General features: G+C 37.7%; 1 protein-coding gene across 1 annotated transcript in view; it reads right to left on the bottom strand.

Moving 5' to 3' along the window:
- LOC137180151 (voltage-dependent T-type calcium channel subunit alpha-1I-like) overlaps positions 1-13,990 on the bottom strand; it is a 223,393-nt gene that overhangs the window by 183,001 nt on the left and 26,402 nt on the right. Inside the window, exon 2 of the mRNA XM_067585420.1 lies at positions 7,333-7,771. Coding sequence (XP_067441521.1) covers positions 7,333-7,757 — 425 coding nt within the window. The 5' untranslated portion in view covers positions 7,758-7,771. The remainder of the gene's footprint in view (positions 1-7,332; positions 7,772-13,990) is intronic.

Below are 13,990 nucleotides of genomic sequence, written 5' to 3'. Positions count from 1 at the left end.
TTGCTGACAGTAATATACATCACATATGTGAAATAAATTATGTTGAACTGACATTGGAATTCTTACAGATTCATTATTTACTATCACTGATAAACATACGCATTTTTAAAAACTTGATGATGAACATGATGTTCAAGGCAAGGGACAAAGTCTAGGCTTTAGCAAGGCGTGAAGCAGCCCATTGGCTGATTTTTAGACAACTCAGAAATAAATGCACATCCACCCTGAGAAAAGCAAAAGCCAATTATTACATAGAGTTAATCTCTAGCACTTCCACAAATCTGTCAAAATTCTGGAAAGCAGTAAATATAAATAAGAACAAATCCTCTACATCTATTCCTCCTCATGTTATGTTTAATGTCAGCTTAATAAATAAGACATCAAAGATTTGCCATGTTTTAAACACATATTTCACTGCTGCCGGAAATCTGTTTGATATGGTGTAGTCAGGATCAGCTCTAAATAACAAGCCCTTGGCTCATGGGCCCTTCTAAAACTGTAGCTATCAATTGCATGAAAGCAACTAGAGAGGACAAACTAGATCCTTTTTTAAAGCTCTGTGCTCTGTGCTTGCTAGACAAATAAGCAGGGGGGCAGAGGTGGCGGCTGCCCCGAGCCCACAGTTCTCTCCAGTTACAAATGGGAACACTTTGGGCCCAATCGGCCTGACAGAACATGCATTTTGTTGTTTAGTTGAATATTTTGAATAAAGTATGTTTGGGTGTCTTGGTTTTGGCAAAAAATGAAAAAGTCCAACTCAGTCCAATCGATGCACATAGAGCACCATGTGCTGTCCTTGGTGTTGAAACATTTGAAGATGATGTCTGATAAAGTGGCTTCACTGTATGTTTTCTTAGACAAACAGTAGGCTTGCCTGGCCCAATAAGTGACAATTGGTGTTTATGGATAGGATAGGACATATCAACTATTTTACAGCTGTGAATTGTAAAATGACTTTATCAGAAGGGCCCCTTGAGGATGCTCCGCCCCCTCTGTGCTAAGAGTCTAGCTCCGCCTCTGTGGACAAATTACACATATCTTTATTCTTGCTATCTCTAGTGGAGTTGTCCCTCAGGTCTGGAAATCTGCACATGTACAGTAGTCCCACTGCATAAGGGCGATGATAAAAAATGATCTTAATAACTATCGGCCAATTTCCAAACTGTCCTGTTTTGCTAAAGTCCTGGAGTCATGGTGTCAGAGTTAGGCACAGTACTGTCACTGCTACTACTCTGGTTATAAATGATATTGTATCTGTTGTTGGCAAAGGGAAATATTGTGTGGACTTTTTTTTTCTATCAATCTAACAAAAGCATTTGACACTGTTGATCATGCTATGCTCCTACAGAGGCTATGTGATATTGGTTTTGATTATAAGTCCTGTAAATGATTTCAGGACTATCTATCTCATACAAAGCAATGTGTAATCTAGGGAAATGATCAATGTGTATTTTTACCACTGTCAAAGGGGGTTCCACAAGGTTCAATACTGGGTCCTATCTTCTTCACAATTTATATTAACAATATTACATCCTTGATAACAAATTATAATGCCTATCTTTATGTTGATGATACAGTTCTGTATTGCTTTGCTGATTTTACACACTCAGCTGCTGAAATCCTACATCAAGCCCTTGACAAATTTGACAAGATGCACTTTTTAATTTGAAACTAGTTCTGAATTCAAACAAGACTAATTATATGCTGTTCTCTAGAGCCAGAGGTATTGTAGAGAGTGGTTCACATATTACCACCCTGAACTGACACAATTACAGATGCACCAATCGATCGGCCACCAATCGAAATCGGTCAGTTTTCAGCTGAGCGGGCATGACTGGTGACTGCCTGATCAGTCTCATATAGCCAATTTTCAATTTAGTTTATCACTCCGCACTAAGATTTATTACCAGTGACCGTTATTCCACACATCGTCTCTGTATGAAAAGGTTGGGTGGGCATCTCTAACTGCAAGCTGTAAGATGTGACATGCATTGGTTCCTATGTATTTATAAAGTTTTGAATGGCAACTCTTCTTTATTGAACTGGTCCTATGGTCAAAATTCAATTTTTTCAAATGATTGGCTAATGTTCAAGGTCCTGCATGCAAACACTGAATTTGGGAAAACTGCTTTTAGTTTCTGTGCTGCTCACACCTGAAACACTTTGCAACATACATTGAAACTTGACACAATTGTATGTATAGTTCAATTTAAAACCATGATTACAAACCACTCCGCTCTTGAACGTAACTGCTTTTAATCTGTGTTCTGTTATTGTTTGTTTTCTTTCTCGTTGGTTGTTTTTTGTGTGTAATTGTTCTGTTTTGTACACTCGACATCATTGTAAATGAGGACATGTCGTAAATGATCTTCAAGTTTAAATAAAGGTTGAATGAATGAAAAAAACTACTTGTGTGTTTTTAAAGTTTTGGCTATCATTCCTAATGATTGTGATAATACTTTACAACAGAAACTCAAGTGCCAAAACAACTTGAGACATTTTTAACAAATCTCCTGTTTAAACCCTCTAAATTGTTTTCATTATGGGTGTATTAAAAGCCTGTGTGACTGTCATGGCGGTGCTCTATTTACTCCATCTTCAAGCCAATAGCAATGATGGCTAAAACTATGAGAAAAATGATCAGAATTTACTCTGAAGATGTAGGTTTGTTTTAGAATATGCCTACATAAATATCATCATATATTTGTCTAATATTAGCATACATCTGAGTTCCTTTCTTGTTGTTGTTATTTTGTTATTTGTTATTCATTCAGTATTCATTTGCTTATTGTTTACATAATGGGCGAGGTAGATTTAAGGATTTCCTTTCATTTTTCTATTTAATTTCATAACTGTAGGTCTAACTATGATTTTTAATTCTGTCTTAAACCAAATTTTGTCAATATCCCTCGTGCTTACATTACATAAAAGTCCACATGCACACAAATGCAGATAAGTTCTGGGAGTGGAGTGAATGTATTCATAAACTAAAAGAGGATTTCACTTGTGGATCAATCTACAGCATCACTCAATCTGAACTCAAAATGTAAGAAAATGGATCTAGTCAATACAAGCCTTTTCATTTTAGTGAAGTAACAAGGACAAACACATACAAGTACACACACTCCTCGATTCCCTCATACTTACTTTCATTCAGTACAGTGATTTGATTGAATGGTGAGAGTGTGTGAAGTGTACACACCGGCAGCTCTGTGAAAGACAGGCTACTACAGTCAGGTTATTTAGTCAATTTTAAGACCTTTTTAAGACCTCTATAAGAAAATCAAATAAACAAAGTAATTCATTTTGGTTCAACAGCTCTGTCATACACTGAGTAAAACAAATACTTAAGACTTACTTTATACGACCATCTTACCTTTGAAGAAGGAATAAAAGCCTTATCAGACTCTGCAGGTAGAGCACTAGGAGCTGTCCTTAATAAGGTTGAGCTATATAGGGATCTTGGTTATAAAAGCTATATGCAATTGTATAAATCTTGTGTCTGTCCTATTTTAGATTATGGTGCAGGAGTCTGGGGTTATTGTAAGCAATCAAAATGTGTGCATAAAACGGCCCCAAGACTTGCAGTATGTAGTGACAGGATGGGAGCCATGTGAAGTACAGCATGAGGGTGACATGTTGAGACTGTGGACTAGATTAATCAACATACCTGATAAAAGACTTACTAAAAAAAAAAATCTATTGGGATTTTTCAAATAATATTTGGCAAGGCAGACCTTCAATATATATATATACAATATATAGAAATACATTATCTTGTTGTGTCAGTTAAATTAAAACAATACTGTCTGAAACAGAAATGGTCAGAAGAAATTTTGTGTTGAGAACACACTGTTAAGGGTGTTTACCACCCTGAGCACTACACCACCCCTAACCTGACCAGAGCACAGATGTCTGTCTGTGCCCAGCTGAGATGTGATATCTTGCCTCTGGTGGTGGACCAGATCAGACAGTGTCACCTGTGCAATCTGGGAGAGCTCAAAAATGAGATACACTTTTGCTCTACTGTCTGTAGAATATCTTGATTTGTCTTCTATATCTGATGACTATAGACCTCAGTACCTGTTTACAGGCAAAGTGTTTCACTTAGCTCAGGTTGTGTTAAATATTTACCAACAGCGTATGAGAGCACTTATGTGTTAAATTCACAGTCTGTGCCTCAGATATGCCTAAATTATGTTTTACAGCTGCAATGTCTAAGAAGCAGGATTGTGTTCATTTTTGGTTTGACACTGATTGACATTTATGTAGGTGTATAATATTTGTTCTTTCGCTCTCATTATGTTGTTGCTCTTGATTGTTATGTTTTGTAGTGTCTTGTAAGCCCATGCAGGCTGGGAACCTTTTGGTTCATGACAATTTGAAATAAATAAATTACAATTTACTATTCTTAAATCCTAACCACTAAAATAAATACATAAATGCTAATGTGAAGCTTAACTGTTAGCAACTCCTAGCATGCTCAGAGTAAGCGTGCTAACTCTTATAATGCTAACTCTTATAGTGTTAACATGCTAGTAATTAGCATTTTAGCATGGAATATTCGCATTTTTGATTGACATTTCATAAAATGAAAAGCCAGGGTATCATGATGAGATACATATCATCCTCTTGGCATATTTGACTGACAAACTGACAGCAAAGCTAACAGCTGCTAAAAATCACACCATATCGATGGTAAGAACAACAACAACGTAGAGTTTTACAGTTTTTATCAAAATTGAATTACTTTTTCGTCACATTAGCTTGCATAACATCTCACAGGTAGTGAAACAACAGTAAAACAGCCAAACTAGCAACAGACAACTCAAAGAGCATGCTACTTTTTTTTTTTATCTTGCTAGCATTGCTGCTGTGCTTTTCAGATTTTATGAGAGAATATGGAGCCTCACTGCTTTCCAGTCTGAATATTTTTCACCAACTGTAGATGAGTTCGTGTTCATCATGTTCATGAAAGGGGGGCAGATGAAAAACCCTCTGCTGAGATCATACAAGAGAGCTTAGTCTGATGGAGAAAATTATACTTAATCCACTTTTGAGTTCTTTCAAGGTAACACGGGAGGCGAGACTGGAATACGTGTAACAGAGACATAGAAAGAGACAGCAGGAGAGAGACTGAGGGAGACAGAATTAAAGACAGGATCAAAAAACAGATGACGCCGACTTTTCCCAAGCAAGACGTTTCATTTAGACCTGAATGGATGACTTGCCTATTAAGCAAGTCTCTAACTCTTTTTACCCTGTCTTTCTACATTTTCTCTCCCTCTTACTCTTCTGTTGGTTATATAAATTCACGTCAGGCCCAGCCACATGCTGATGTGATGCCTGCTTAATGGACAGGTAAGAAGGCGGATTGTCTACAACAGAACGTTTCTTTCAATCTTATTCTTTCTCCCTGTCACAGAAATCACTTACCTCAGCTGGGAAGAAAATGTTGTCCCTTATCTATGGGCAAACACAAATAATATAAGCATGGCTGTTACACATGCTCGCATGCATGCAAACAAACAAAATTGCAGCTGTAATACACACAGACACAAATCCACACTGTGTTTGCTGTATTCCCTGAAACTTTCTCTCTGTCTTAAACACTTTCTATTGATGGTCTCACTTTTTGTCTCTTTCCCTCTTTCTACTATCCACCTTTACGTCTTTCTATCAGTGTAGTTTTCTTCCTCTTTACTTTATTTATCTCTGTCTTTTCATTTTTCTGTCTCCTCACTTCATATCACTTTCTTTTATTTGTACATCTGTTTCCCTTATCACTTCTTTTTTCTTTCTCTGTTTCTGCTTTAATGAATTCCAACCAGTCAGTCAAACCTAATCTTTTCCACACATACATATGCATACAGATACACACACACACTCACTCAGTCTTTACATCCAGTGTTACTACTTACAGGTACATACAACTGTGTGTTTGGGGAGTCTGTGTGTGAGTCACACATCACCTCACATTAAGTGTTGCTCTTAAGAAGCTTGATAAGAGGTGTGTGCTGAACCTGGGGGCAGCTAACGCAGTGTACTGCTTGTAATGTAATCTAGCACTCCTGTCATTTCTTATACAGGCACAGGTGAAAGGTGTGTGTGTGTGTGTGTGTGTGGGTACATACACTAGTGTGATAAAATACACAAACATTTCACAAAAAGACAGAGATTTGTGTCACGCAGATTAATGATGCCAATTATTTCATAGCCTACAGCAACACCAACGTTTTCCAGGTTAACCTCTAACATCCACTACAAACATTTAACATATGCAACTAGCTTTGGATCAGTTCATGATTATCATAGATTCACTAAACTTTTCTATATTGATGCATCAGTTTGTAACAGAAAAGGCCTCAGAGCACATTCACATCAAGCACATCAAAGTAAAGATTCAAAGTAAAATGATTTCCTCTGCACTATGTCAATAAAACTGCAGCATTTGGACTAAATACCAAATTCAAATATGGATTGTTAAAATGCTACAAATCCATTTTGAAGATCAGAGGAATAGTTTGACATTTTGTGAAAGATGTTTGTTCTCTTACTTGCCCTGAGATGAGGAGATTGACAACACTCTCATGTCTGTAAGTTAATTATGGAGCCAGAGCCAGAGGTTGATCAGCTTAGCTGAGCATAAAGATTGAAAGCAGAGGGAAAAAGCAAGCCAGGGTGTGTCCAAAGCTCAAAAATATGCCTCCCAGCTTAGGCTACTACTAACAGCTTAGTAGTATCTAACATAATAGTATCTCAAAAACTGGCGGTGTGGTTTTACAGGGAGTTAAGAGCTGGAACTATTTTTCTGCTTCACCAAGGGAGGCCCACTCTGTCTATCAGATAAGTGCTCTTTTCAGCCATTCAAATGCACTTCTACCCCAAAAATTTTTTTGTATGTATGTATTTTTTTCCCAAAGAACCAGACATTTTCTAACACAGTTGTTCATCATTTGTACTGATGATTTAACCGGGAGAGTTTCACGCCAATCCAAGCCGTTAGAGTGCTGAAACTGTGCGTAACCTAACATTGTCTATGGGAATAGCTCCTCCCAGTTCGAAATATACCTCTAAACTGGAACTGTTGAACAGTTGGTCAGGTGTGATCAAAAAAAAATCAGAGTTGGTGTTAATAAACAGAATCAAGCAGCTCCTAATGCATAGTGATGATAAAAAAACCTTCTTAATGCTTACTTTATATTCCAGAGCTGGGGGGTACTGAAAGATTATCTGATTATGGGATAGGAGACCAGAGGCATGCGGTGTTTGAGATGTGAAGATGATCTATCTGCACACACTCTACTGTCATCACCAATATAAAAAGGATATGGGCTGGAGACCATGCGGATGCACCAGCTGCGAGGACAGGTTGTCTGCTTGAGACAGAAGAAGACCACAGGTACTAGCTCAGGGTAGGGCACAACCAACACACTGGTATCACTGCTGCCATCATCATCATCGTCGTCGTCATCGTCTTCATCATCCCCCTCACACTCCACCACATCTTGCTGCTCCTCCTTCTCAATCTTCTCTTCCTCAATAATCCCTTCCTCTTCTATCTCCTCCTTTTTCTCCTCCTTTTCCTCGGGACACGGGAGGCGGTGCGGGGAGGGCCTGCGTGGGGAGGAGGAAGTGACGGCGTCATCGCTGTCGCCCCTGGCTATGGCTGTTGTTACCCTGGAGATTGTTGCTGATGATGGTGTCGTTGCTAATGATGTTGCAACGCCGGGGCCCTCCTCCTCCTCGCTCGTCATGGCAACACAACGATCTGAGATGAGAAGAAGAGAGAAGACAGAAGACAGAGAGAGAGAACATTTTAAAATTCACCAACTACTTTATTCACCTCAGATTAGAAATCAATACACAAACCAGCAGTTTATCGATCAGGATAACACCACTAAGCTGATATTTAACCCCATTATGAAGAGAAAACACCATGCCAGAAAACAAGAAAAGTCAAAAAAAGGATTCCTAAATTTTATATCTTATGAGCTTTGTCTGATCTGCTACCCCTATTATAAGGCTACGGTTAAATTTAGGCAAGGTTGACGAAGCTCATTTTAATGGTTTTAATGGTTTAATGGTTTAAAGGTCACAGAAAGATCACCTTCACAACTAGAAGAAGCCAAATTTGAATGTCAGTAGGAGACAGAGTGTGAACTGCCGTCTAACAGGTGCCAAAGTCACACATGTATGCCCAACTATATGCCCGACCACCTCCCTAATACGTTACAGCAGTCTAACATTGTCACACTACTTCAACCTTTGGAACGAAGAGAGGACAGTCATTATTCACACAACTGCAAGAGGTTTCTTGCCAGGAAAACGTACAAATAGAATAAACACAAACAGAAAGAAAAACAGTCTCTCCTCACACGAATCAGTGTAATAAAGCAAATACCTGGCTGTTTTTTATGACATTGATTATTATACAAAGTTATCTGAGATATTGCACGGAGTCTAAAGACAATTAAACAAAGCAGAGCAGACATATGACATGCATCATTTCCCAAAGACTTAAAAAAAATCGGATCTGTTAAAAGCAAGAGACAGAAATAGAAAAGCAGCACAAATGAGAGGTTGTAAATGAGAGAAGGTGGCAAAATGCTCAAAGCTTTGAAAAAGAGAATCAAAGAGTGAGGAAAGGGAGAGTCAAGAAGGAGAGTTCAGTGGTTTAGTCGGAGGTTTAGTGTTGAGAGGAATCAATTCTGTGTAGCTGGAGAGAGAAAAGAAGGAACAGTAGTCCTGATATGACTGAGTGGCACCTGCTCATGGATTTCCAATGAACAAGCAGAGCAAGCATTTCTCAATAAAAGCTACACAAAGCTCAAATCCACTTCACTCATAGATGAATGCTTCCGGAGGTCCTTAAACTAACTAGACTGTGCTCGTCTGAGCTTTACGACCACAATAGAGAGGCGAAAGACTTGTACAAAAAGGACTGTTAATTTATCTTCCCTTATTATAGGAACAATAAGGAATCAATTTGTCGGTGGCCAAGGAAGTGCAGCATCCACTCTAGCAGTGCTTACAGTTACATGTTCACAACAGAGAAAAGAAAGCAAGCAATTTAGAGCAAATTTTGTGAAAATGAATAACCTAACAATGCAATGCAATGAGTTTTTGTAGCCAAATCAGAGCAGGAAACTGGATTAATTATCGGGTCCTCTGTAAGATAACATAAAACTTTATTGATCCCTGCAGGGAAATTAGATTGTTGCTGCAGCACAGTAATGGGAGCCCTGCAAGGAAAGAACATGCAAACAAGAAAAACAAGCAATACATACACAGTGGAAATTGAAATGAATAAACAGATGTAAAAACAGAATGTAAACAGTTGTGGATTTTTGTAACCATATGTTGCTAACAATTAAAACAAGTATTGATAAACAACCCTGTCAAACCCCTGAAAATACCATTCTGTAATTCTGTATTAAATATTGTATATAGTTCATTAAAATGATGTTAGTGGTATTGTACAGCAGTGGTGTAACACAAAGATACTATCAGTATCTGTATATGTCACAAAATATCTGTGTTCAGATATTTATATGGAAAGTTTATACCTGTAGAAATTGTCTAGTCTGGTTCAATTTTTGCATTAAATTGTTTTTTATTGCAATTTATACTCATCGTACAGACATTTACAAGAAGAACCTTCAAAAAAAAAAGAAAGAAAAATCTATACCAAGTCAAAATAAAACCTGTGTAATGGCCCAGGGGAAATCAACAGTGAAATTAGAACAGGAGGTAAGTAGGAAAATGTAAGTCAAAATTGCATTGGGCCATACTTTATGATTTTCTTTAAAAAAAACTGGAGATTGTGTAAACACAGAGGGGGGGAGGAGGCCCAGATGAATGTAAAGTTGGTTTATGAGAGAAAAAAGCTATCAAAAGAAATTCTGAGACGCTCCCAAATGACTCATTTGCATTTGTTTTCGAGATGGTGTCAAACTTCAGCTCCTCGGTTTCCCTCTTATCAATTTGTGAACGGTGCCAGGCCAGGTAAAAATAACAGCTGTGGAAGATTGGTCAAACTTTATCCTTCATTGGACAACTAACCTGGTGAAAACTGATGAGAGGTTATTGGGGTCAGTGTTGCTGAGGTGAGTATTGAATTTCACCATGTACATTTTAGTTATTTGGTTCATTTAAATCATGAAAAGTCCTTTTGCTTTGGCTACTTGATGTTTCTGTTCCAACTGTTCAGGCAACAATCACCTGGATTACTTTGATACTGAAGAAAATGTCTCAATCTGATGAGTATAAGACAAGATCTGAAGTCATAAGGGACACATTTTTTAAATATAATTTCTAAATGGTGTATAATGTCTGTGTCTTTCAGTTTAACTTATGACTCTGAGAGGAAGCAGTGTTACATTTTTGGTAGATTGTGTCAGTTGGGGTGGTAGTGGTTGGTCAAACTTGTGGTTGCTTTTTTAGTTATAGTCTACTTGTGTTCACACTGGCTTATAACAAGAGCTGTAAACATGAAGTCATAGGTGTTGATGGCATGATGTTGCCAAGCTACTAGACTTGTACCCTCTGGACATATGATACAAAAACAAAGAAATGCATTTCAGTAAATATTCAGAAAATATCTGACTCTGATTTAGATGGGAGAATGGCAGACAATAAACCTAGAGGAATGAAAGTGCATCTCGGCAGCCTTTTCCCTAATAAAAATGCAAAGTGCAGGAGTCGTTGACACCATTACTGCTCATTAGGGCCAGTGGGACAGACTAGCTGCTGTTTACTGTCTGCAGCAACGCTCTGCTTTGGCTTCACTGCTGTGTTTGCAGCTGTTGTTAATTGTCCTTTCCGGTGAAAGCAAGCAAAGTACTTTGTATCGTGAATATGTCCAGAACTTTCCAATTTCTGTGCTTTTGTTGAAGAGTTAATACTTATTGTGCTTTTTCAGACACAGAGTGACTTTAACAAGCCAGACTGCTCTGAGCATTGCTTGGCTCTGTACTATTGATACAGTGTATAATGTTGTCATTGGCTGCTCTGTTTTATTCTGGGGTTTTTTGCATATTTCTACCTATTGCCTCACACTGAATGGCACATTTAAGTGTGACACAATAATGTGCCCCTGACTATGAAGTGATACTAGGAAAAGAAAGCAGTGAACATACAAAATATAATATTATGGCTTTTTGTTACCTGCACCCTAGAGCACTTGTTAAGGGACAGCTGATTATGCAAATATGCAAACAGCCCATTTTGTTTAAGTTAATATTGCAATCTGAAAAAGCAACCTTAAAGAAAACCATTTCAGAAAACATTTCCATGCATTTTCAACTGCCCTACCTGACTAACTATAGGGATGTGCAGAGGGCTCAGTATTTGTATTTGTATCTGTATTTGTTGAGGCAGCAAAATTATTTGTATTCGAATAAAAGTGGAAAGAGGCTTAAAAATCCTGTTTTTTTTTATTACACTTATAATTTTAGAGAATTAAAGATGAAAATGAAAGTGATGTCCAAATTAAGAAATATGTGTCATGTAGCAGGTGGATGTGACTCCCCTCATTGAGACTTGCTGATAGATGTAACAGCGGAGCAGAGGAGAGACACTGAGATAGTGACTTTAACTGACCTGCTCGCTGGTATTTGACATGTTTTGTTTTTTTCTTCTCAAAAACAAACAATTTTAAAAATATTTGTATGAAACAAATATTAATAAAACACTATTTGTGCTTTGCCGAATAATGTATTTGTATTCGGGCACACTCCTAACTAACTGGGTGGTACCTGTTATTTAGGTTGAAGACTGACTATGTTATAGAGGAATTTAAACCAGATTTGTTTATCTTCTCAGACAGGACTGTTTGCCAAAAATATCTGATAATATGTGGAATTTACAGATTCAATTTCAACCACCATATTGGCTGTGCAAATACCCCAACATTGTGAAACACGTCCATAGCTTCAAAGATTCAAAAGGTTTTGACTGTCCTGTAATGTGTCGAGTTTAAGCAAAATAACTCATCATATCCATTATGGTGGGTGTCTCAGTGCAATTTCAACTATTTTAAGCATCTTCTGGTCTTTCTCAGTCACCACTGGAGTAAAAAGGGAAAGCTTAAATGGATGTTTCATTGAGATGATAATCCAGTGGAAAGGAAGTCAGAGTAAGGTAGAAAGAAGGCACAAAGTTCAAGTGGGATTACATTTTCATCCACGGGTATCACACATCCTTGTACTGCAATTCCAGAAGTGCTTGACTTAACTAAATTGCTATCTCTGGGAACAAAAAGCTATATTTTTGAGCAGCAGTGAGCCCACAGCACAAGAATCTTAATGGTCAGTCAAATGTTAATGATCACATTCCCTGATCATTAACCCTGAGGTGAAGTTTACTAAAGACATAATGTATGATGGGGCATGGCTCCCATTAATCTGCCAAAGATAATATACACACACAGGCTCCAATATAATGACCATGATTTCAGCCTTGGAAACATTAAAAACAAAAAGTCGAACAAAATAAACTTGTTGTTAAATCCATGCTGCTTTGGTAGAATAGATTTGTATGTGGTTAGAGGAAAAAGAGAAAGTGGGAGGAATTTTCATGAAGTTTAATGGCATCTCCTTTGCTGGTTTATTCAAATCAAATATCGACAGATTCCTACAAGGCAAAAGCAATGTAAAAGTATCAATGTAAACTACACAGAGGAAAAGAGGACACACATTACTGGCACAGTCACTGACCTGTAAAACTAATAAGTAATTTTGAAGAACCTCATGATCTACTTGCACGACCGCTGCCTTGTTAAACCTGAACTAATGATCCATGTTACCAGATCATGCTGTCACATAATAGCCCTACTTTCACCGGGACAACAGACGGTGGCTGTTAAACACTGTTTTATTTTAGCATTTTTAACAGCATGAGCAGCGAAAAATGAAATTATATCTCATTGCAGAGGTGGAACAAAGTCATTGATCTTCACCAGTAAATCTTTGCACTTAAAAGGCACATATTCTGCACATTTGCAGGTCAATAGTTTTAATCTGGGGCTCTGCTGGACTATCTTTGCATGATTAACAGTTCAAAAAACTCCTTATTTATCTTATACTGGCAATTTATGCAGCCCTCCTCCTGAGGAGCCGACTCTGTTTTCAATGGCCAGCTCTCAGAAGCTGCCCCTCCGGAGACTTCCACTGACTCCAGAGGCTACATCAACAAACTATGCAAAGAACTATAGCAGTAGGATTTCACTACTTATACTCATTCTTTACTTGAAATGTCACCTTCTCAAATACTGTACATCTGTACATGTTCAAGCTGAAATCTGATCTGAAATATGCAAGTAGACAACAAAAACAACACGTGGAAAAACCTTAGCAACAACCTTAGCAACCGAGGCTATGGTACAGACGTTTATGGACATGCACAACGAGCTGGCGTCAGCTCGTCAGTAAGGCAGAAAAAAAAGTCACAAACAAAATGTTCAGAGCAGGTTAAGTCCTGGCTTCTGACTTTCAGGGAGCATTTCTACATACGTTCACCTCAAGTTTTGGTACTTTGACCATGTTTAACATAGATATCTGACATCATGTACAGTATATACTGTAAAAGACAATCTGCAACTGCATAAGTAGGATGGGACCACGAGCAGGAAAAGCAAACATGTCTCCTAATAAGATACAATGTGTTCACTCTCTGTTTCAATTTTGGTGAGGAAATTGAACATTAGACTGTTAATCTGTAACATGTAGAGAAGAGACATAAAATCAGCAAAGTGACTCAGAAGTATCAGTTACGCATCAATATCTCTCACAACCCCTGAGTATATTGAACTTAGCAATAGTGTGTTTTATGACTTATGAATTTGACTTTTAATTTGTAGGAGAAATATTGTTATCTCTCCATTAAAAAGTTGCATAGTCTCATTTTAACCTTTTATCAATTTTAGGGTATTAGGATGAAGACGTACTAAAATGACACAGTTAATTGATTTTTCTTATTCCAAAGCATG

This window comes from Thunnus thynnus, chromosome 3 (assembly GCF_963924715.1).
Source record: "Thunnus thynnus chromosome 3, fThuThy2.1, whole genome shotgun sequence".
Classification (NCBI taxonomy): domain Eukaryota; kingdom Metazoa; phylum Chordata; class Actinopteri; order Scombriformes; family Scombridae; genus Thunnus; species Thunnus thynnus.
Note: the sequence above shows the minus strand (reverse complement) of the source record. Positions and strands in the feature narration are given on the sequence as shown.